The following is a 20,091-nucleotide window of genomic DNA, read 5'->3' as shown; positions in this document are numbered from 1 at the left end:
CCGACGACTAGACGACGAATGACGGTTCCTTTAAGGGACGTCATCCAAGATGGCGTCCCTCGAATTCCGATTGGCTGATAGGATTCTATCAGCCAATCGGAATTAAGGTAGGAATTTTCTGATTGGCTGATGGAATCAGCCAATCAGAATATAGTTCAATCCGATTGGCTGATCCAATCAGCCAATCAGATTGAGCTCGCATTCTATTGGCTGTTCCGATCAGCCAATAGAATGCGAGCTCAATCTGATTGGCTGATTGGATCAGCCAATCGGATTGAACTATATTCTGATTGGCTGATTCCATCAGCCAATCAGAAAATTCCTACCTTAATTCCGATTGGCTGATAGAATCCTATCAGCCAATCGGAATTCGAGGGACGCCATCTTGGATGACGTCCCTTAAAGGAACCGTCATTCGTCGTCTAGTCGTCGGAAGAAGAGGATGGATCCGCGCTGGAGGTCTTCAAGATGGAGCCGGTCGTCATCGGATGGAAGAAGATAGAAGATGCCGCTTGGAGAAGATGTTTGCCGGTCCGGATGTCCTCTTCTTGCCGGATAGGAGGAAGACTTTGGACCCTCTTCTGGACTTCTTCAGTGGATGTCTAGCCCCCGCTTGGGTTGGATGAAGATCTTGGAGCCAGGACGGATCGGTGAACCTGGCATGGTGAAGACAAGGTAGGAAGATCATCAGGGGGGTAGTGTTAGGTTTATTTAAGGGGGGTTTGGGTTAGATTAGGGGTATGTGGGTGGTGGGTTGTAATGTTGGGGGGGGGGTATAGTATGTTTTTTTTTACAGGCAAAAGAGCTGAAATTCTTGGGGCATGCCCCGCAAAGGGCCCTGTTCAGGGCTGGTAAGGTAAAAGAGCTTGTAATATTTGTATTTTAGAATAGGGTAGGGAATTTTTTATTTTGGGGGGCTTTGTTATTTTATTAGGGGGCTTAGAGTAGGTGTAATTAGTTTAAAATTGTTGTAATATTTTTCTTATGTTTGTAAATATTTTATTATTTTCTGTAACTTAGTTCTTTTTTATTTTTTGTACTTTAGATAGTTTATTTAATTTTATTTATTTGTAGCAATTGTGTTTAATTAATTTATTGATAGTGTAGTGTTAGGTTAATTGTAGGTAATTGTAGGTAGTTTATTTAATTATTTTATTGATAGGGTAGTGTTAGGTTTAATTATATCTTAGGTTAGGATTTATTTTACAGGTAAATTTGTAATTATTTTAACTAGGTAACTATTAAATAGTTCTTAACTATTTAATAGCTATTGTACCTGGTTAAAATAATTACAAAGTTGCCTGTAAAATAAATATTAATCCTAAAATAGCTATAATATAATTATAATTTATATTGTAGCTATATTAGGATGTATTTTACAGGTAAGTATTTAGCTTTAAATAGGAATTATTTATTTAATAAGAGTTAATTTATTTCGTTAGATAAAAATTATATTTAACTTAGGGGGGTGTTAGTGTTAGGGTTAGACTTAGCTTTAGGGGTTAATACATTTATTAGAATAGCGGTGAGCTCCGGTCGGCAGATTAGGGGTTAATAATTGAAGGTAGGTGTCGGCGATGTTAGGGAGGGCAGATTAGGGGTTAATACTATTTATGATAGGGTTAGTGAGGCGGATTAGGGGTTAATAACTTTATTATAGTAGCGCTCAGGTCCGCTCGGCAGATTAGGGGTTAATAAGTGTAGGTAGGTGTCGGCGACGTTGTGGGGGGCAGATTAGGGGTTAATAAATATAACATAGGGGTCGGCGATGTTAGGGGTAGCAGATTAGGGGTACATAGGGATAACGTAGGTGGCGGCGATTTGCGGTCGGAAGATTAGGGGTTAATTATTTTAAGTAGCTTGCGGCGACGTTGTGGGGGGCAAGTTAGGGGTTAATAGATATAATACAGGGGTCGGCGGTGTTAGGGGCAGCAGATTAGGGGTACATAAGTATAACGTAGGTGGCGGTCGGCAGATTAGGGGTTAAAAATTTTAATCGAGTGGCGGCGATGTGGGGGGACCTCGGTTTAGGGGTACATAGGTAGTTTATGGGTGTTAGTGTACTTTAGGGTACAGTAGTTAAGAGCTTTATAAACCGGCGTTAGCCAGAAAGCTCTTAACTCCTGCTATTTTCAGGCGGCTGGAATCTTGTCGTTAGAGCTCTAACGCTCACTGCAGAAACGACTCTAAATACCAGCGTTAGAAAGATCCCATTGAAAAGATAGGCTACGCAAATGGCGTAGGGGGATCTGCGGTATGGAAAAGTCGCGGCTGAAAAGTGAGCGTTAGACCCTTTAATCACTGACTCCAAATACCAGCGGGCGCCCAAAACCAGCGTTAGGAGCCTCTAACGCTGGTTTTGACGGCTACCGCCGAACTCTAAATCTAGGCCTTATATTGTTAGTTGTGCCTTGTTCTCTGGCTCAGAATCTGTGGCAGGAAACCTATATCTTCTACATTATATATCATTTAATTTATGTTATTGATTATACTATAGTGGTCTCCTGTTTAAAATGTACTTCGCCTTCCCCCATCCCTTATTTTCTAATTAATCAAACAGAACCTGGAATCAAGAATCAAGTCTGGATTGGTTCATCAAAACAATTAATTAAAAAAATAAAAAATCACACTCTCCTGGAATGTTAATTTGTTGGAAAACTACAGAAAAATCTTATTACATGTTTATGTCTTTTTAATGTTGCCACCAAAATTTTGCCACCAAAATCTGAATGTGCCCAAAGGGTAAATATTGCACAGGTTCACTTTTAAAGGCTATCATGTTACAATACAGTATTTTAAATATTTATTTACCTATCCAGAATGTTGTAACGGTCACATATTGTGATAAACTAGCAAGTGTGACATTTTTTACCCCTATATTGTGTCCTATTGGTCCATGTAATCCTCCTATATATCTACACTCCTGCTTCCCTTGCTGTATATATCCCTCTCACTTTCCAGATCACCTCCTATTGGTTTAGATAATCTCTCCTAATAAATCGTCATACAACATGTATAACCTACACTACTATTCCCTCCTATTGCCCCACAGTAACAGCACCACTTACCTCTGATCTCCAGCACATGTTCCCAGGTCCCCTCACTGACTAGGTTTGTCACCCTGACCATGAATCTCTTTCCAGCATCTTCCTTCTGTGCACTTGGGATAATCAGCGTCCTGTTTTGGTCTCTCAGCTGGTATCTATCAGGGACTTCTCCTCTATCCACCTCCCAGGTCACAGTGGTCTCTTCTCCAGAGAACAGGACATGCAGAGAGATGTCTGACCCTGACTCACTGGTGTTAGTGGTTACGTTAGATATCACAACCGGTTCTGTAATGGTATCAGAAGAATCAGTGACCCTCTGACCTGATCTTTCCTTGATGATTCCCCATACTTAAACTGTCACAATTCTTTATTTACTGGTTGTACACAACTTTATAAACAACTAAGATAACAGCAGGTTATGTAGTAAAGTGACTAAAACTAGTTCCCCAGTTTAAAACATTCACTTCTATTGTAAATATCTCAAAATACAAGCAGCTACCTTACAATAGTATAAAAAAAAATATTGCATAAAACAAGCCGAGTACTACATATAAATCTAAATAAAATAGATAAATGTATAGGTTCTAACAGTTCCCCTTGATGATTTAACTTATATTATTATAGACTCCTAGAATACATTATAAAGTCATGTCTACAACTAAATAAAACAATAAGACAGGAGCAGATATAGGGAAAGCAGTAACAATAACTAGATATCAGTGACTTACAGTGGGAGAGGCTGGGTGACTGACTGGGCACTAATGAAGGAGAAGATTTTATTCCCAGAACTAGGACAAGAGTGCATTTGGTGTAGACTAACAAGAACTGTGCCTAGGACAGAAGGATTCCTGGTTGTCTAGAGGGGGCGCATGTCCTCTCCATTTGTCTATGGCTCCTGGTTGTGAGTAATGAGACAAACAGAAGACACCTTATCACATAGATGGTGCTATGTGCAGCAGTTGGTTCCTATGTGCCACCCCTGAACTTGACTAGTGCCAAAAACTTCTTGATGCCCTCCAATTCCCTAAGAAAATCTACACTAGACAGACAGTGAGTCTCTATAGCAGATAGAGGAACATCTAGAAAAAAATATATTAATCAATAAGGTGGCTATATAACAGTAAATTACAGAAAGCTCTCTGGCACCCTGGGCATGTGAATCTTATTAGGGTATACAATTCCACAGCTGTCAACATTTTAAAAACAAATTCAGGGATACTTTGCAGCAGAGCCACACCCATTTATGGTTTGCCTAGTTCCGCCCACTCCAATTCACCCAAAAACAAGCACATACAATAATAGTATAATTTAGCCATACCGATTGGAAAGTTACATTTAAACTTAAATTATTCAGATAGAGCATTTAAGCTATTATCAAATTTACTTTTTTCGCTTAGGTACCTTTTGTTGAAAAGAATGTGTACTGTACATATCCTCAAAACAGGATTGCCACCTCAGTAGGGATGGGCGAATGTTTCTAAAAATTCGAAATTTTGACACAGTCGTTCGAATCGAATTTTGAATGTTTATATAACATTCTAACATTCTATTTTCGTTTTTGAATTTTTCAATAAAATTAGAAAATATTTGTTCGAATAATAGAATGTTTAGCTATGTGTTCATTAAATTTCTAAATGTAATATTCGAATTCGAATGTGACATTCAAATTCGAAATAGTATTTCTAGTCTACAACTGTGTTTAATAAATGTAACATTCGAATTCAAAATAGTATTTCTAGTCTACAATTGTGTTTTATAAATGTAATATATGAATGTGACATTCGAAAACTGTAAATAACATTCGAAAATAGAATTTTTAAGAATATTTGTTCTTATCAACATTCTATTATGTAAATCGAATGGCTACAATAACATTCGTTTAAACATTTTAATTCAAATATAAACACATTCACCCATCCCTACACCTCAGCTATCAGTTACATATGCTGCAGGGAGTATTTTGAATAGAGCTGTCCAGAAACACAATACAGGTTCCCCCTGCACACCCAGCAGCATGTGTAAGTCATAAGTGTCCAGGAAAACATGGCTGAGGTGGTGACCCTATCTAAGAAGCAACAATGCACTACTGGGAGCTAGCTGTTGATTGCTGGTTACACACATATCTTGTAATTGGCTCACCAAATGTGCTCATTTAAATTCCAGTAGTGCATTGCTGGTTTGGAACTTACTTTAATTATGTGTTTAATCCCTATATATATATATATATATATATATATATATATATATATATATATATATATACACACACACACACATATATATATATATATATATATATATATATATATATATATACATACACAGGTGGCCCTCGTTTTACAACGGTACAATTTGCACCGTTTCAGAACAAACTTTTTTTTCAGTCATGTTGAAAAGGATTGAGAAGCAGTGCATTGATTAAAATAGCCAGTAGGTGTAGCTGTCCGCTTGTGTTGCAGCAAAGATATGCAAGCCAGTCGAGTAGCTTGCAAAGGAACAAGATCTTCCCGTCTATAAATCAGTAAAGTTTGTGTTGTGTGATTATTTTATTAGGTTTATAATGCTGTTTAGCAAATGTTTTTGTTCATTTAACTTAGTTGAATTATATATTCTGTGTTGTGTGATTATTTTATTAGGTTTATAATGCTGTTTAGCATTTAAAGACTTCATTTCAAAGCTTTAAAAAACATAATTTATGCTTACCTGATAAATGTATTTCTCTTGTGGTGTATCCAGTCCACGGATCATCCATTACTTGTGGGATATTCTCATTCCCAACAGGAAGTTGCAAGAGGACACCCACAGCAGAGCTGTCTATATAGCTCCTCCCATAACTGCCATATCCAGTCATTCGACCGAAAACAAGCAGAGAAAGGAGAAACCATAGGGTGCAGTGGTGACTGTAGTTTAAAATTAAAAAATACCTGCCTTAAAATGACAGGGCGGGCCGTGGACTGGATACACCACAAGAGAAATAAATTTATCAGGTAAACATAAATTATGTTTTCTCTTGTAAGGTGTATCCAGTCCACGGATCATCCATTACTTGTGGGATACCAATACCAATACCAAAGCTAAAGTACACGGATGAAGGGAGGGACAAGGCATGTACTTAAACGGAAGGTACCACTGCCTGTAAAACCTTTCTCCCAAAAATAGCCCCCAAACAAGCAAAAGTATCAAATTTGTAGAATTTTGAAAAAGTATGAAGCGAAGACCAAGTCGCCGCCTTGCAAATCTGTTCAACAGAAGCCTCATTTTTAAAGGCCCATGTGGAAGCCACAGCTCTAGTAGAATGAGCTGTAATCCTTTCTGGAGGCTGCTGGCCAGCAGTCTCATAGGCTAAGCGGATTATGCTTCTTAGCCAAAAAGAAAGAGAGGTTGCCGAAGTCTTTTGACCTCTCCTCTGTTCAGAGTAGACAACAAACAAAGCAGATGTTTGACGAAAATCTTTAGTAGCTTGTAAGTAAAACTTTAAAGCATGAACCACGTCCAGATTGTGTAATAGACGTCCAAAGACGGAACAATAATCTCTTGATTGTTATTCTTATTAGATACCACCTTAGGTAAAAACCCAGGTTTGGTACGCAGAACTACCTTATCTGCATGGAAGATCAGATAAGGAGAATCACATTGTAAGGCAGATAACTCGGAAACTCTACGAGCCGAGGAAATAGCTGCCAAAAAAAAGAACTTTAAGAACCAAATTTAAGCTCCAAGGTGGAGCAACAGGTTTAAACGCAGGCTTGATTCTAAATAAAGCCTGACAAAATGCCTGAACGTCTGGGACCTCCGCCAGACACTTGTGCAAAAGAACAGATAGCGCAGAAATCTGTCCCTTTAAGGAACTAGCTGACAATCCTTTCTCCAATCCTTCTTGGAGAAAAGATAATATCCTGGGAATCCTGACCTTACTCCATGAGTAGCCCTTGGATTCACACCAATAAAGATATTTACGCCATATCTTATGATAGATTTTCCTGGTGACAGGCCTTCGTGCCTGAATTAAGGTATCAATGACTGACTCGGAGAAACCACGCTTTGATAAAATCAAGCGTTCAATCTCCAGGCAGTCAGCCTCAGAGAAATTAGATTTGGATTGTTGAAAGGACCTTGAAGTAGAAGGTCCTGTCTCAGCGGCAGAGTCCATGGCGGAAAGGATGACATGTCCACCAGATCTGCATTCCAAGTCCTGCGTGGCCACGCAGGTGCTATCAAGATCACCGATGCTCTCTCCTGCTTGATTTTGCAATCAGACGAGGGAGCAGAGGAAACGGTGGAAACACATAAGCCAGGTTGAAGGACCAAGGCGCTGCTAGAGCATCTATCAGCGTTGCCTTTGGGTCCCTGGACCTGGATCCGTAACAAGGAAGCTTGGCGTTCTGGCGAGACGCCATGAGATCCAGTTCTGGTTTGCCCCAACGATGAACCAATTGTGCAAACACCTCCGGATGGAGTTCCCACTCCCCCGGATGAAAAGTCTGTCGACTTAGAAAATCCGCCTCCCAGTTCTCTACACCTGGGATATGGATAGCTGATAGGTGACAAGAGTGAATCTCTGCCCAGCGAATTATCTTTGAGACTTCTAACATCGCTAGGGAACTCCTTGTTCCCCCTTGATGATTGATGTAAGCCACAGTCGTGATGTTGTCCGACTGAAATCTGATGAACCTCATTGTCGCTAGCTGAGGCCAAGTCTGAAGAGGATTGAATATCGCTCTTAGTTCCAGAATGTTTATTGGAAAGAGTGACTCCTCCTGAGTCCATGATCCCTGAGCCTTCAAGGAGTTCCAGACTGCACCCCAACCTAGAAAGCTGGCATCTGTTGTTACAATTGTCCAATCTGGCCTGCGAAAGGTCATACCTTTGGACAGATGGACCCGAGATAGCCACCAGAGAAGAGAATCCCTGGTCTTTTGATCCAGATTTAGTAGCGGGGACAAATCTGTGTAATCCCTATTCCACTGACTGAGTATGCATAGTTGCAGCGGTCTGAGATGTAGGCGTGCAAACGGCACTATGTCCATTGCCGCTACCATTAAGCCGATTACTTCCATGAACTGAGCCACCGAAGGGCGAGGAATGGAATAAAGAACACGGCAGGAATTTAGAAGTTTTGATAACCTGGACTCCGTCAGGTAAATTTTCATTTCTACAGAATCTATCAGCGTCCCTAGGAAGGAAACTCTTGTGAGGGGGGATAGAGAACTCTTTTCCTCGTTCACCTTTCACCCATGCGACCTCAGAAATGCCAACACTATGTCCGTATGAGACTTGGCAATTTGGAAGTTTGACGCCTGAATCAGGATGTCGTCTAAATAAGGGGCCACTGCTATGCCCCACGGCCTTAGGACTGCCAGAAGCGACCCCAGAACCTTCGTAAAAATTCTTGGGGCTGTAGCTAACCCAAAGGGAAGAGCTACAAACTGGTAATGCCTGTCTAGGAAGGCAAACCTGAGAAACCGATGATGATCTTTGTGTATCAGAATGTGAAGATAAGCATCCTTTAAATCCACTGTAGTCATGTATTGACCCTCCTGGATCATAGGTAGGATGGTATGAATAGTCTCCATCTTGAATGATGGAACTCTGAGGAATTTGTTTAAGATCTTTAGATCCAAAATTGGTCTGAAGGTTCCCTCTTTTTTGGGAACCACAAACAGATTTGAGTAAAATCCCTGTCCCTGTTATTCCTTTGGAACTGGATGGATCACTCCCATAACTAGGAGATCTTGTACACAGTGTAAGAATGCCTCTCTCTTTATCTGGTTTGCAGATAATTGTGAAAGGTGAAATCTCCCTTTTGGGGGGGAAGCCTTGAAGTCCAGAAGATATCCCTGGGATATAATTTCCAATGCCCAGGGATCCTGGACATCTCTTGCCCACGCCTGGGCGAAGAGTGAAAGTCTGCCCCCTACTAGATCCGTTACCGGATAGGGGGCCGTTCCTTCATGCTGTCTTAGAGGCAGCAGCAGGCTTTTTGGCCTGCTTACCCTTGTTCGAGGTCTGGTTAGGTCTCCAGACCGTCTTGGACTGAGCAAAAGTTCCCTCTTGTTTTGCATTAGAGGAAGTTGATGCCGCACATGCCTTGAAGTTTCGAAAGGCACGAAAATTAGACTGTTTGGCCCTTGATTTGGACCTATCCTGAGGAAGGGCATGACCTTTTCCTCCAGTGATATCAGCAATAATTTCCTTCAAACCAGGCCCGAATAGGGTCTGCCCCTTGAAGGGAATGTTAAGCAGCTTAGACTTTGAAGTAACGTCAGCTGACCATGATTTAAGCCATAGCGCTCTGCGTGCCTGGATAGCAAAACCAGAATTCTTAGCTGTTAGTTTAGTCAAATGAACAATGGCATCAGAAACAAAAGAATTGGCTAGCTTAAGTGCTCTAAGCTTGTCAAGTATGTCATCCAATGGAGTCTCTAAAGGCCTCTTCCAGAGACTCAAACCAGAACGCCGCAGCAGCAGTGACAGGAGCAATGCATGCAAGGGGCTGTAGGATAAAACCTTGTTGAACAAACATTTTCTTAAGGTAACCCTCTAACTTTTTATCCATTGGATCTAAGAAAGCACAACTTTCCTCGACAGGGATAGTAGTACGCTTTGCTAGAGTAGAAACTGCTCCCTCCACCTTAGGAACTGTCTGCCATAAGTCCCGTGTGGTGGCGTCTATTGGAAACATTTTTCTAAAAATAGGAGTGGGAGAGAACGGCATACCTGGCCTATCCCATTCCTTAGTAATAATTTTTGTAAACCTTTTAGGTATTGGAAAAACATCAGTGCACACCGGCACTGCATAGTATTTATCCAGTCTACACAATTTCTCTGGCACTGCAATTGTATCACAGTCATTCAGAGCAGCTAAAACCTCCCTGAGTAACACGTGGAGGTGTTCAAGCTTAAATTTAAATGTAGAGATATCAGAATCAGGTTGCATCATCTTCCCTGAGTCAGAAACATCACCCACAGAATGAAGCTCTCCTTCTTCAGCTTCTGCATATTGTGAGGCAGTATCAGACATAGCTCTTAAAGCGTCAGTATGCTCTGTATTTCGTCTTACTCCAGAGCTATCTCGCTTTCCTCTAAATTCAGGTAGTCTGGCTAATACCGCTGACAGTGTACTATCCATGACTGCCGCCATGTCTTGTAAAGTAAACGCTATGGGCACCCTAGATGTACTTGGCGCCATTTGAGCGTGAGTCCCTTGAGCGGGAGTCAAAGGATCTGACACGTGGGGAGAGTTAGTCGGCATAACTTCCCCCTCGTCAGATTCTTCTGGTGATAATTTTTTTAAAGACAGAATATGATCTTTATTGCTTAAAGTGAAATCAGTACATTTGGTACACATTCTAAGAGGGGGTTCCACAATGGCTTTTAAACATAATGAACAAAGAGTTTCCTCTATGTCAGACATGTTTGTACAGATTAGCAATGAGACTAGCAAGCTTGGAAAACACTTTAAATCAAGTTAACAAGCAAATATAAGAAACTGTACTGTGCCTTTAAGAGAAACAAATTTTGTCAGAATTTGAAAAACAGTGAAAAAAGGCAGTAAATCAAACGAAATTTTTACATTGTGTATAATATAAGACAGCCTTTAGGAGGGGTCTGCATGAACGCATCAAAGATGAACTCATCGTGATATTCCCTCTTCTTTGGATGACTTTATATAACTATGTATCAGTCTAGACCCTCGCTTCCAGGAGAGACAAGCCGAGAGGGACAGAACTCTAAGAATCCTTCCCTCCCATCCTTCTATTTGTCCGGTTTCTGCAGTGTCCTCTACCCCTTCAACTTCTCCAGCCACCCCAGTAGAGGAACCCATGGATCTTTCCTCCTCAACCGCACTGTCATCGTCTATCTGGATGACATCCTTGTTTTCGCTTCCACTCTGGAGGAGCATCATAAGCACGTGAAACAGGTACTTCAACGTCTCAGAGACAATTCTTTGGTAGCCAAGCTAGAAAAATGTGAGTTTGACCAAGTTCAGATCCAGTTCCTAGGTTATATCATCTCGAAGGAGGGTTTTGCCATGGATCCTGCTAAAGTCACCGCAGTTTTAGAATTGCCTCAACCTACTTCATTAACCCCTTAACGACTGACGACGTATGCCATACGTCCTAAAAAAAAAGCACTTAACGACCGAGGACGTATGGCATACGTCGTCGGTTTAACAGAGCACTGGAAGCGATCGAAATCGCTTCCAGCTGCTCTAACAGTATTGCAGGCTTGCCTTGATGTCTAGGCATCCTGCAATACTGTTCCCGAGTGCCGGGACCGGATTGATCACTCCCCCACGAGTGATCACTTCCGGTTTCGCTCCACGTGGAGCCCGGCAGTGTTTCAGAGCATCGGAAGCAATCGGACACGCTTCCGATGCTCTGCTTGTGTGCTAAGTGCCTCGGTGGGTCGAGGCACTTAGTTGGTTATTAAATAATAAATTAAAAAAAAAAAAAAAGCCCAAATAGCCCCCCCCCCCTCCCCCTTCACTAGGCATCCAAGATGGCGATGCCCAGTGCATCATGGGGCCTCTGGGGGTGTCCCTAGCCTGCATCATCATAGGGGCAAGCTAGGGTCACCCAATCTGAGCCTCCCATCCTAAAAAAAAAAATTATAATAAAATACCCCATTTGTCTGATCATGTCAATATTTGTAAATATTGACTATGATCAGTGTGGATCTCCCTCCCTCTCCTCACTTGCCATTTTGTTGGAGAGAGAGAGAGACCTGTATTTAGCAGAGAGAGAGATTTATTTCTTTTATTTGTTAAAAAATATAGAACCAAAGGCTCTTTTCAGAGCCATTAACCCCTAGCTTGCCAGTGATCACTATATATCACTGGCAGTAGCATAGGTGCACTTTTTTTTTGCTGCATTTTGCTGTCTGTGCATTTTTTTAGGGGTTAATTTTGTTGTTGTAATTTTTTAAAAACCCAAAGGCTCTTTTCAGAAACATTTAGTTAATTTAATTTAATTTTCAGAGCCATTAACCCCTAGCTTGCCAGTGATCGCTATAAATCACTGGCAGTTGCATAGCTGTACTTTTTTGCTGTCTGTGCATTTTTTTAAGGGGGTTAATTTTGTTGTTGTAATTTTTTAAAAACCCAAAGGCTCTTTTCAGAAACATTTAGTTAATTTAATTTAATTTTCAGAGCCATTAACCCCTAGCTTGCCAGTGATCGCTATAAATCACTGGCAGTTGCATAGCTGTACTTTTTTGCTGTCTGTGCATTTTTTTATCGGTTAATTTTGTTGTTGTAATTTTTTAAAAACCCAAAGGCTCTTTTCAGAAACATTTAGTTAATTTAATTTAATTTTCAGAGCCATTAACCCCTAGCTTGCCAGTGATCGCTATAAATCACTGGCAGTAGCATAGCTGTACTTTTTTGCTAGTTAATTTAGGCCTAGATTTGGAGTTCGGCGGTAAAAGGGCTGTTAACGCTCCGCGGGCTTTTTTCTGGCCGCACCATAAAATTAACTCTGGTATCGAGAGTTCAAACAAATGCTGCGTTAGGCTCCAAAAAAGGAGCGTAGAGCATTTTTACCGCAAATGCAACTCTCGATACCAGAGTTGCTTACGGACGCGGCCGGCCTCAAAAACGTGCTCGTGCATGATTCCCCCATAGGAAACAATGGGGCTGTTTGAGCTGAAAAAAAACCTAACACCTGCAAAAAAGCAGCGTTCAGCTCCTAACGCAGCCCCATTGTTTGCTATGGGGAAACACTTCCTACGTCTGCACCTAACACTCTAACATGTACCCCGAGTCTAAACACCCCTAGCCTTACACTTATTAACCCCTAATCTGCCGCCCCCGCTATCGCTGACCCCTGCATATTTTTTTAAACCCCTAATCTGCCGCTCCGTAAACCGCCGCCACCTACGTTATCCCTATGTACCCCTAATCTGTTGCCCCTAACACCGCCGACCCCTATATTATATTTATTAACCCCTAATCTGCCCCCCACAACGTCGCCGACACCTGCCTACACTTATTAACCCCTAATCTGCCGAGCGGACCTGAGCGCTACTATAATAAAGTTATTAACCCCTAATCCGCCTAACTAACCCTATCATAAATAGTATTAACCCCTAATCTGCCCTCCCTAACATCGCCGACACCTAACTTCAATTATTAACCCCTAATCTTCCGATCGGAGCTCACCGCTATTCTAATAAATGGATTAACCCCTAAAGCTAAGTCTAACCCTAACACCCCCCTAAGTTAAATATAATATTCATCTAACGAAATAAATTAACTCTTATTAAATAACTTATTATTTAAAGCTAAATACTTACCTGTAAAATAAATCCTAATATAGCTACAATATAAATTATAATTATATTATAGCTATTTTAGGATTAATATTTATTTTACAGGTAACTTTGTATTTATTTTAACCAGGTACAATAGCTATTAAATAGTTAAGAACTATTTAATAGTTACCTAGTTAAAATAATAACAAATTTACCTGTAAAATAAATCCTAACCTAAGTTATAATTAAACCTAACACTACCCTATCAATAAAATAATTAAATAAACTACCTACAATTACCTACAATTAACCTAACACTACACTATCAATAAATTAATTAAACACAATTCCTACAAATAAATACAATTAAATAAACTAGCTAAAGTACAAAAAATAAAAAAGAACTAAGTTACAGAAAATAAAAAAATATTTACAAACATAAGAAAAATATTACAACAATTTTAAACTAATTACACCTACTCTAAGCCCCCTAATAAAATAACAAAGCCCCCCAAAATAAAAAATTCCCTACCCTATTCTAAATTAAAAAAGTTACAAGCTCTTTTACCTTACCAGCCCTGAACAGGGCCCTTTGCGGGGCATGCCCCAAGAATTTCAGCTCTTTTGCCTGTAAAAAAAACATACAATACCCCCCCCCCCCCAACATTACAACCCACCACCCACATACCCCTAATCTAACCCAAACCCCCCTTAAATAAACCTAACACTAAGCCCCTGAAGATCTTCCTACCTTGTCTTCACCATCCAGGTATCACCGATCCGTCCTGGCTCCAAGATCTTCATCCAACCCAAGCGGGGGTTGGCGATCCATAATCCGGTCCAGAAGAGGCTCCAAAGTCTTCCTCCTATCCGGCAAGAAGAGGACATCCGGACCGGCAAACATCTTCTCCAAGCGGCATCTTCGATCTTCTTCCATCCGGAGCGAAGCGGCAGGATCCTGAAGACCTCCAGCGCGGAACATCCATCCGGACCGACGACTGAACAACGAATGACTGTTCCTTTAAGGGACGTCATCCAAGATGGCGTCCCTCGAATTCCGATTGGCTGATAGGATTCTATCAGCCAATCGGAATTAAGGTAGGAATTTTCTGATTGGCTGATGGAATCAGCCAATCAGAATCAAGTTCAATCCGATTGGCTGATCCAATCAGCCAATCAGATTGAGCTTGCATTCTATTGGCTGTTCCGATCAGCCAATAGAATGCGAGCTCAATCTGATTGGCTGATTGGATCGGCCAATCGGATTGAACTAGATTCTGATTGGCTGATTCCATCAGCCAATCAGAAAATTCCTACCTTAATTCCGATTGGCTGATAGAATCCTATCAGCCAATCGGAATTCGAGGGACGCCATCTTGGATGACGTCCCTTAAAGGAACAGTCATTCGTCGTTCAGTCGTCGGTCCGGATGGATGTTCCGCGCTGGAGGTCTTCAGGATCCTGCCGCTTCGCTCCGGATGGAAGAAGATCGAAGATGCCGCTTGGAGAAGATGTTTGCCGGTCCGGATGTCCTCTTCTTGCCGGATAGGAGGAAGACTTTGGAGCCTCTTCTGGACCTCTTCAGCACCGGATTATGGATCGCCAACCCCCGCTTGGGTTGGATGAAGATCTTGGAGCCAGGACGGATCGGTGATACCTGGATGGTGAAGACAAGGTAGGAAGATCTTCAGGGGATTAGTGTTAGGTTTATTTAAGGGGGGTTTGGGTTAGATTAGGGGTATGTGGGTGGTGGGTTGTAATGTTGGGGGGGGGTATTGTATGTTTTTTTTTACAGGCAAAAGAGCTGAACTTCTTGGGGCATGCCCCGCAAAGGGCCCTGTTCAGGGCTGGTAAGGTAAAAGAGCTTGTAACTTTTTTAATTTAGAATAGGGTAGGGAATTTTTTATTTTGGGGGGCTTTGTTATTTTATTAGGGGGCTTAGAGTAGGTGTAATTAGTTTAAAATTGTTGTAATATTTTTCTTATGTTTGTAAATATTTTTTTATTTTCTGTAACTTAGTTCTTTTTTATTTTTTGTACTTTAGCTAGTTTATTTAATTGTATTTATTTGTAGGAATTGTGTTTAATTAATTTATTGATAGTGTAGTGTTAGGTTAATTGTAGGTAATTGTAGGTAGTTTATTTAATTATTTTATTGATAGGGTAGTGTTAGGTTTAATTATAACTTAGGTTAGGATTTATTTTACAGGTAAATTTGTTATTATTTTAACTAGGTAACTATTAAATAGTTCTTAACTATTTAATAGCTATTTTACCTGGTTAAAATAATAACAAAGTTGCCTGTAAAATAAATATTAATCCTAAAATAGCTATAATATAATTATAATTTATATTGTAGCTATATTATGATTTATTTTACAGGTAAGTATTTAGGTTTAAATAGGAATAATTTATTTAATAAGAGTTAATTTATTTCGTTAGATAAAAATTATATTTAATTTAGGGGGGTGTTAGTATTAGGGTTAGACTTAGCTTTAGGGGTTAATACATTTATTAGAATAGCGGTGAGCTCCGGTCGGCAGATTAGGGGTTAATAATTGAAGTTAGGTGTTGGCGATGTTAGGGAGGGCAGATTAGGGGTTAATACTATTTATGATAGGGTTAGTGAGGCGGATTAGGGGTTAATACATTTATTATAGTAGCGCTCAGGTCCGCTCGGCAGATTAGGGGTTAATAAGTGTAGGCAGGTGTCGGCGACGTTGAGGGGGGCAGATTAGGGGTTAATAAATATAATATAGGGGTCGGCGATGTTAGGGCAGCAGATTAGGGGTACATAGGGATAACGTAGGTGGCGGCGATTTGTGGTCGGAAGATTAGGGGTTAATTATTTTAAGTAGCTGGCGGCGACGTTGTGGGGGGCAAGTTAGGGGTTAATAAATATAATACAGGGGTCGGCGGGGTTAGGGGCAGCAGATTAGGGGTACATAAGTATAATGTAGGTGACGGTCGGCAGATTAGGGGTTAAAAATTTTAATCGAGTGGCGGCGATGTGGGGGGACCTCGGTTTAGGGGTACATAGGTAGTTTATGGGTGTTAGTGTACTTTAGGGTACAGTAGTTAAGAGCTTTATGAACCGGCGTTAGCCAGAAAGCTCTTAACTCCTGCTATTTTCAGGCGGCTGGAATCTTGTCGTTAGAGCTCTAACGCTCACTTCAGAAACGACTCTAAATACCAGCGTTAGAAAGATCCCATTGAAAATATAGGCTACGCAAATGGCGTAGGGGGATCTGCGGTATGGAAAAGTCGCGGCTGAAAAGTGAGCGTTAGACCCTTTAATCACTGACTCCAAATACCAGCGGGCGGCCAAAACCAGCGTTAGGAGCCTCTAACGCTGGTTTTGACGGCTACCGCCGAACTCCAAATCTAGGCCTTAGTTAATTAATTTAGTTAATTTAATTTTTTTTAGTAATTGTTTTCTGTGACAGATACAAAAATGTCACAGAAAAGATATAGTGCTGAGGAGGCGTATGCCATCCTTGCGTCAGAGTCAGATGCCTCTATTTCTGACTCAGACCCCAATTTTGACCCTGCCATGTGCTCAGATAAATCACTAGATGCAGTCTCAACTGATAGTGATGTATCTGTGGCTGCTAGCCCCCCTGCCAACCCCTCTGCTACCCCCCCTGCTAGCCCCCCTGCCAGAAGGAGGCGTGTTGCTGCCATTGCTGCTGAAGAGTAGGTAACGCCTCATCTCCAGAGGCCAGATATCCCACCCTTCACAGCAAATGCTGGCATAAATATAGATGTGGCAGGTTTTAGCCCCCAGCAGTTTCTGGAAGTGTTTCTGGGCGATGATATATTGGGGAACATTGTCGCCCAAACTAATTTATATGCCCATCAGTTCCGTTCTGCAAAGCCTGGAACATATTTGGCAAAGCAGCAATGGGCCCCCATCAATGTGCCAGAATTCAAAAAATTCTGGGCATTGACTATGCTGATGGGCATCATAAAGAAACCCTCCATTCGCTCCTACTGGAGTAGTAGCCCCATCTGCTCTACCCCCATTTTCTCCCAGACTATGTCGAGGAAGAGGTATGAAATGATTCTGCATTTCATGCACTTCAGCGACAACAGCCTGTGCCCCCCTAGGGAGCATCCCCAATTTGACAGGCTGTATAAAATCCGCCCCCTGATAACCCACTTTTCTGCCAGGTTTGCAGAGGCTTATACACCTGGAAGGAATATATGCGTTGATGAATCCCTAATGAAGTATAAGGGAAGGCTGGGATTCAAGCAGTATATTCCTTCCAAACGCTCCAGATATGGGGTAAAGGTGTATAAGCTCTGTAACAGCGAGACTGGGTATACTCAGGCCTTCCGGGTGTATGAGGGAAAGGATAGCCACCTTGACCCTCCAGGTTGCCCAGAACATATGGGAACCACTGGCAAGATTGTCTGGGACCTGATATTACCCCTAATGAACAAAGGGTATCACTTGTACTTAGACAATTTTTATACAAGTGTCCTTTTGTTCAAGCTACTGTATTGCTTTGATACAGTAGCTTGCGGTACTATTAAAAAGAACCGCGCAGGTTTCCCAGGACAACTTGTACACACCCGGCTACGAAGGGGGGAGACCTCAGCTCTGCGCCAAGAGGAGCTGTTGGCACTTAAGTACAGAGACAAGAAGGATGTATACCTTCTTACCACCATCCACACAGAGAGGACGGTGGCGGTTTCTGTACGTGGCAGAGCTGAGATCATAAGGAAGCCAGTGTGCATCAAGTCTTATAACCGGCATATGGGTGGGGTTGATCTGGCTGATCAGCTGCTGCAGCCCTACCTAATTATGCGGAAGACAAGGGCCTGGTACAAAAAGGTTGCAATTTACCTAATGCAGATTGCAACCCACAACGCTTTTTTGTTGTTCAAAAAAGCAAACCCCAGAGTTAAAAAAACTTTTTTACAGTTTCAGCTCCAGATTATTACTGGGATTTTGTACCATGATGCACCTGCTCCCCGGGCGGTGATGGGAGAGAGCAGAGTTGGGGCTACTCATTTTATTTTTAAAATCCCCCCTACTGCCGCAAAGCAGAAACCACAAAAAAAATGCAGAGTCTGTACCAAGAGGGGGAAGAGAAGGGACACCATATATCACTGTCCTGATTGCCCTGGACAGCCTGCACTCTGCATTGGGGACTGCTTCAAGCGGTACCATACAATGGTCAATTTTTAAAAAAATAAATACATTTGGTGTTATATATATATATATTTTTTTTTTGGTTATGTTTACTGTTAGATGGGTTTTTTTTTTTTTTACTTTTACTGTGCCAGATTTTTACATTTCACTACTCTATTTTTTTCTAAAATTGGGCCTGTTTTTTTTTTTTAACCAAAACCCCTGTCAAACCTATGCATGGGGGACATAGGTGTTCTCAGGGTGCCTTGCAAAAAACAACCTGAAGTATGTTTTTGTAATAACTTACAACAGTCTCTCCTAAATCATAGTCAAAAAGCAATGTGTCTGTAAAAATGAAAATTGAAAAATTACCACCATACACTTTCTCCAATTTTTTGGGCTAAAACGGTTGCTTCAAAGGCATCAAAGCACACCATATACAATACCTTGGGGTGTCAACATTTAAAAAATATACACTTTCATGGCAATAAATAAAAGTGGGGTATGCGATAGGCCACAAACTAAAGATAGGCCTATCAGAAGAAATACTCTCATTGTTAATAACTAAAATCACAAGTCATAACATTGTAACATAACCTTCCCAAAATCCTGGCAAACCTATGCATGGGGGGCATAGGTGTACTCAGGGTGCCTTGCAGAAAACAACCTGAAGTATTCTTTTGCAATAACTTACAACAGTCTCTCCTAAATCATAGTCAAAAAGCAATGTGTCTGTAAAAATTAAAATTGAAAAATAACCACCATACACTTTCTCCAATTTTTTGGGCTAAAACGGTTGCTTCAAAGGCATCAAAGCACACCATATACAATACCTTGGGGTGTCAACTTTTCAAATATATGCACATTCATGGAAAACAAATAAATTGGGGTATGTTAAAAGACCCCCCAAAAAGACGATAGGCAAAGAAAATATGTTAAATGTGAAAAAAAATCACAAACGCATGTCAGACATTTGGCATTGCACCCCCCAAACAAGCCACCAAACCTATGCATAGGTGGTATCACTGAACTCAGGAGATGTTGGTGACCACATATTGGTGTCTTCTTTGGTAGTAACACATAACAGGAGCTGTGAATCCTTGTCTAAAGTACAATGTATGTGAACAATAACACAAAAATATGAATGCCCAATAGTTTGACAAAGACTAGTGGTTAAATTAGTGCATGGAAAGTGTTAAAATACCTGCATTTGAAATACCCTAGGAAGTCTACTTTTCAAAAATATATGGTTTGATTGAGGTAAATTACATTGGCCGGCTTCAGAAATGTCTTAAATAGGATATGGGTGCATGGGATGTGAAAATTCAAAGTGGAAAAAATGGAATGGGCTTCCTAAAAATAAGGCCTTTTAGCCCCCAGAGAACCCAACACACCTATACATGGGTGGTATCACTGTACTCAGGAGAGGTTGTTGAACACATATTGAGGTGTTTTTTGGCAGTAACACATAACAGGGACTGAAAATCCATGCCTAAAGTACAATGTGTGTGAAAAATAACACAAAAAAATGACTACCCAAAAGTTTGACAAAGACTGGTGGTTGAATTAGTGCATGGAAAGTGTTAAAATATCAGCATTTGAAAAACCCTAGGGTGTCTACTTTTCAAAAATATATGGTTTGATGGGGGTA

At 41.0% G+C, this 20,091-nt stretch overlaps 1 protein-coding gene across 1 annotated transcript in view; it reads right to left on the bottom strand.

The window, feature by feature from the left end:
• Positions 1-20,091, bottom strand: part of LOC128652831 (uncharacterized) — a 303,688-nt gene that overhangs the window by 82,649 nt on the left and 200,948 nt on the right. The window contains exon 3 of the mRNA XM_053705795.1: positions 3,069-3,332. Coding sequence (XP_053561770.1) covers positions 3,069-3,332 — 264 coding nt within the window. The remainder of the gene's footprint in view (positions 1-3,068; positions 3,333-20,091) is intronic.

Source organism: Bombina bombina, chromosome 3, assembly GCF_027579735.1.
Source record: "Bombina bombina isolate aBomBom1 chromosome 3, aBomBom1.pri, whole genome shotgun sequence".
Lineage (NCBI taxonomy): Eukaryota > Metazoa > Chordata > Amphibia > Anura > Bombinatoridae > Bombina > Bombina bombina.
The sequence above is the reverse complement of the archived record's forward strand: the minus strand, read 5'-3'. Positions and strand labels throughout refer to the sequence as shown.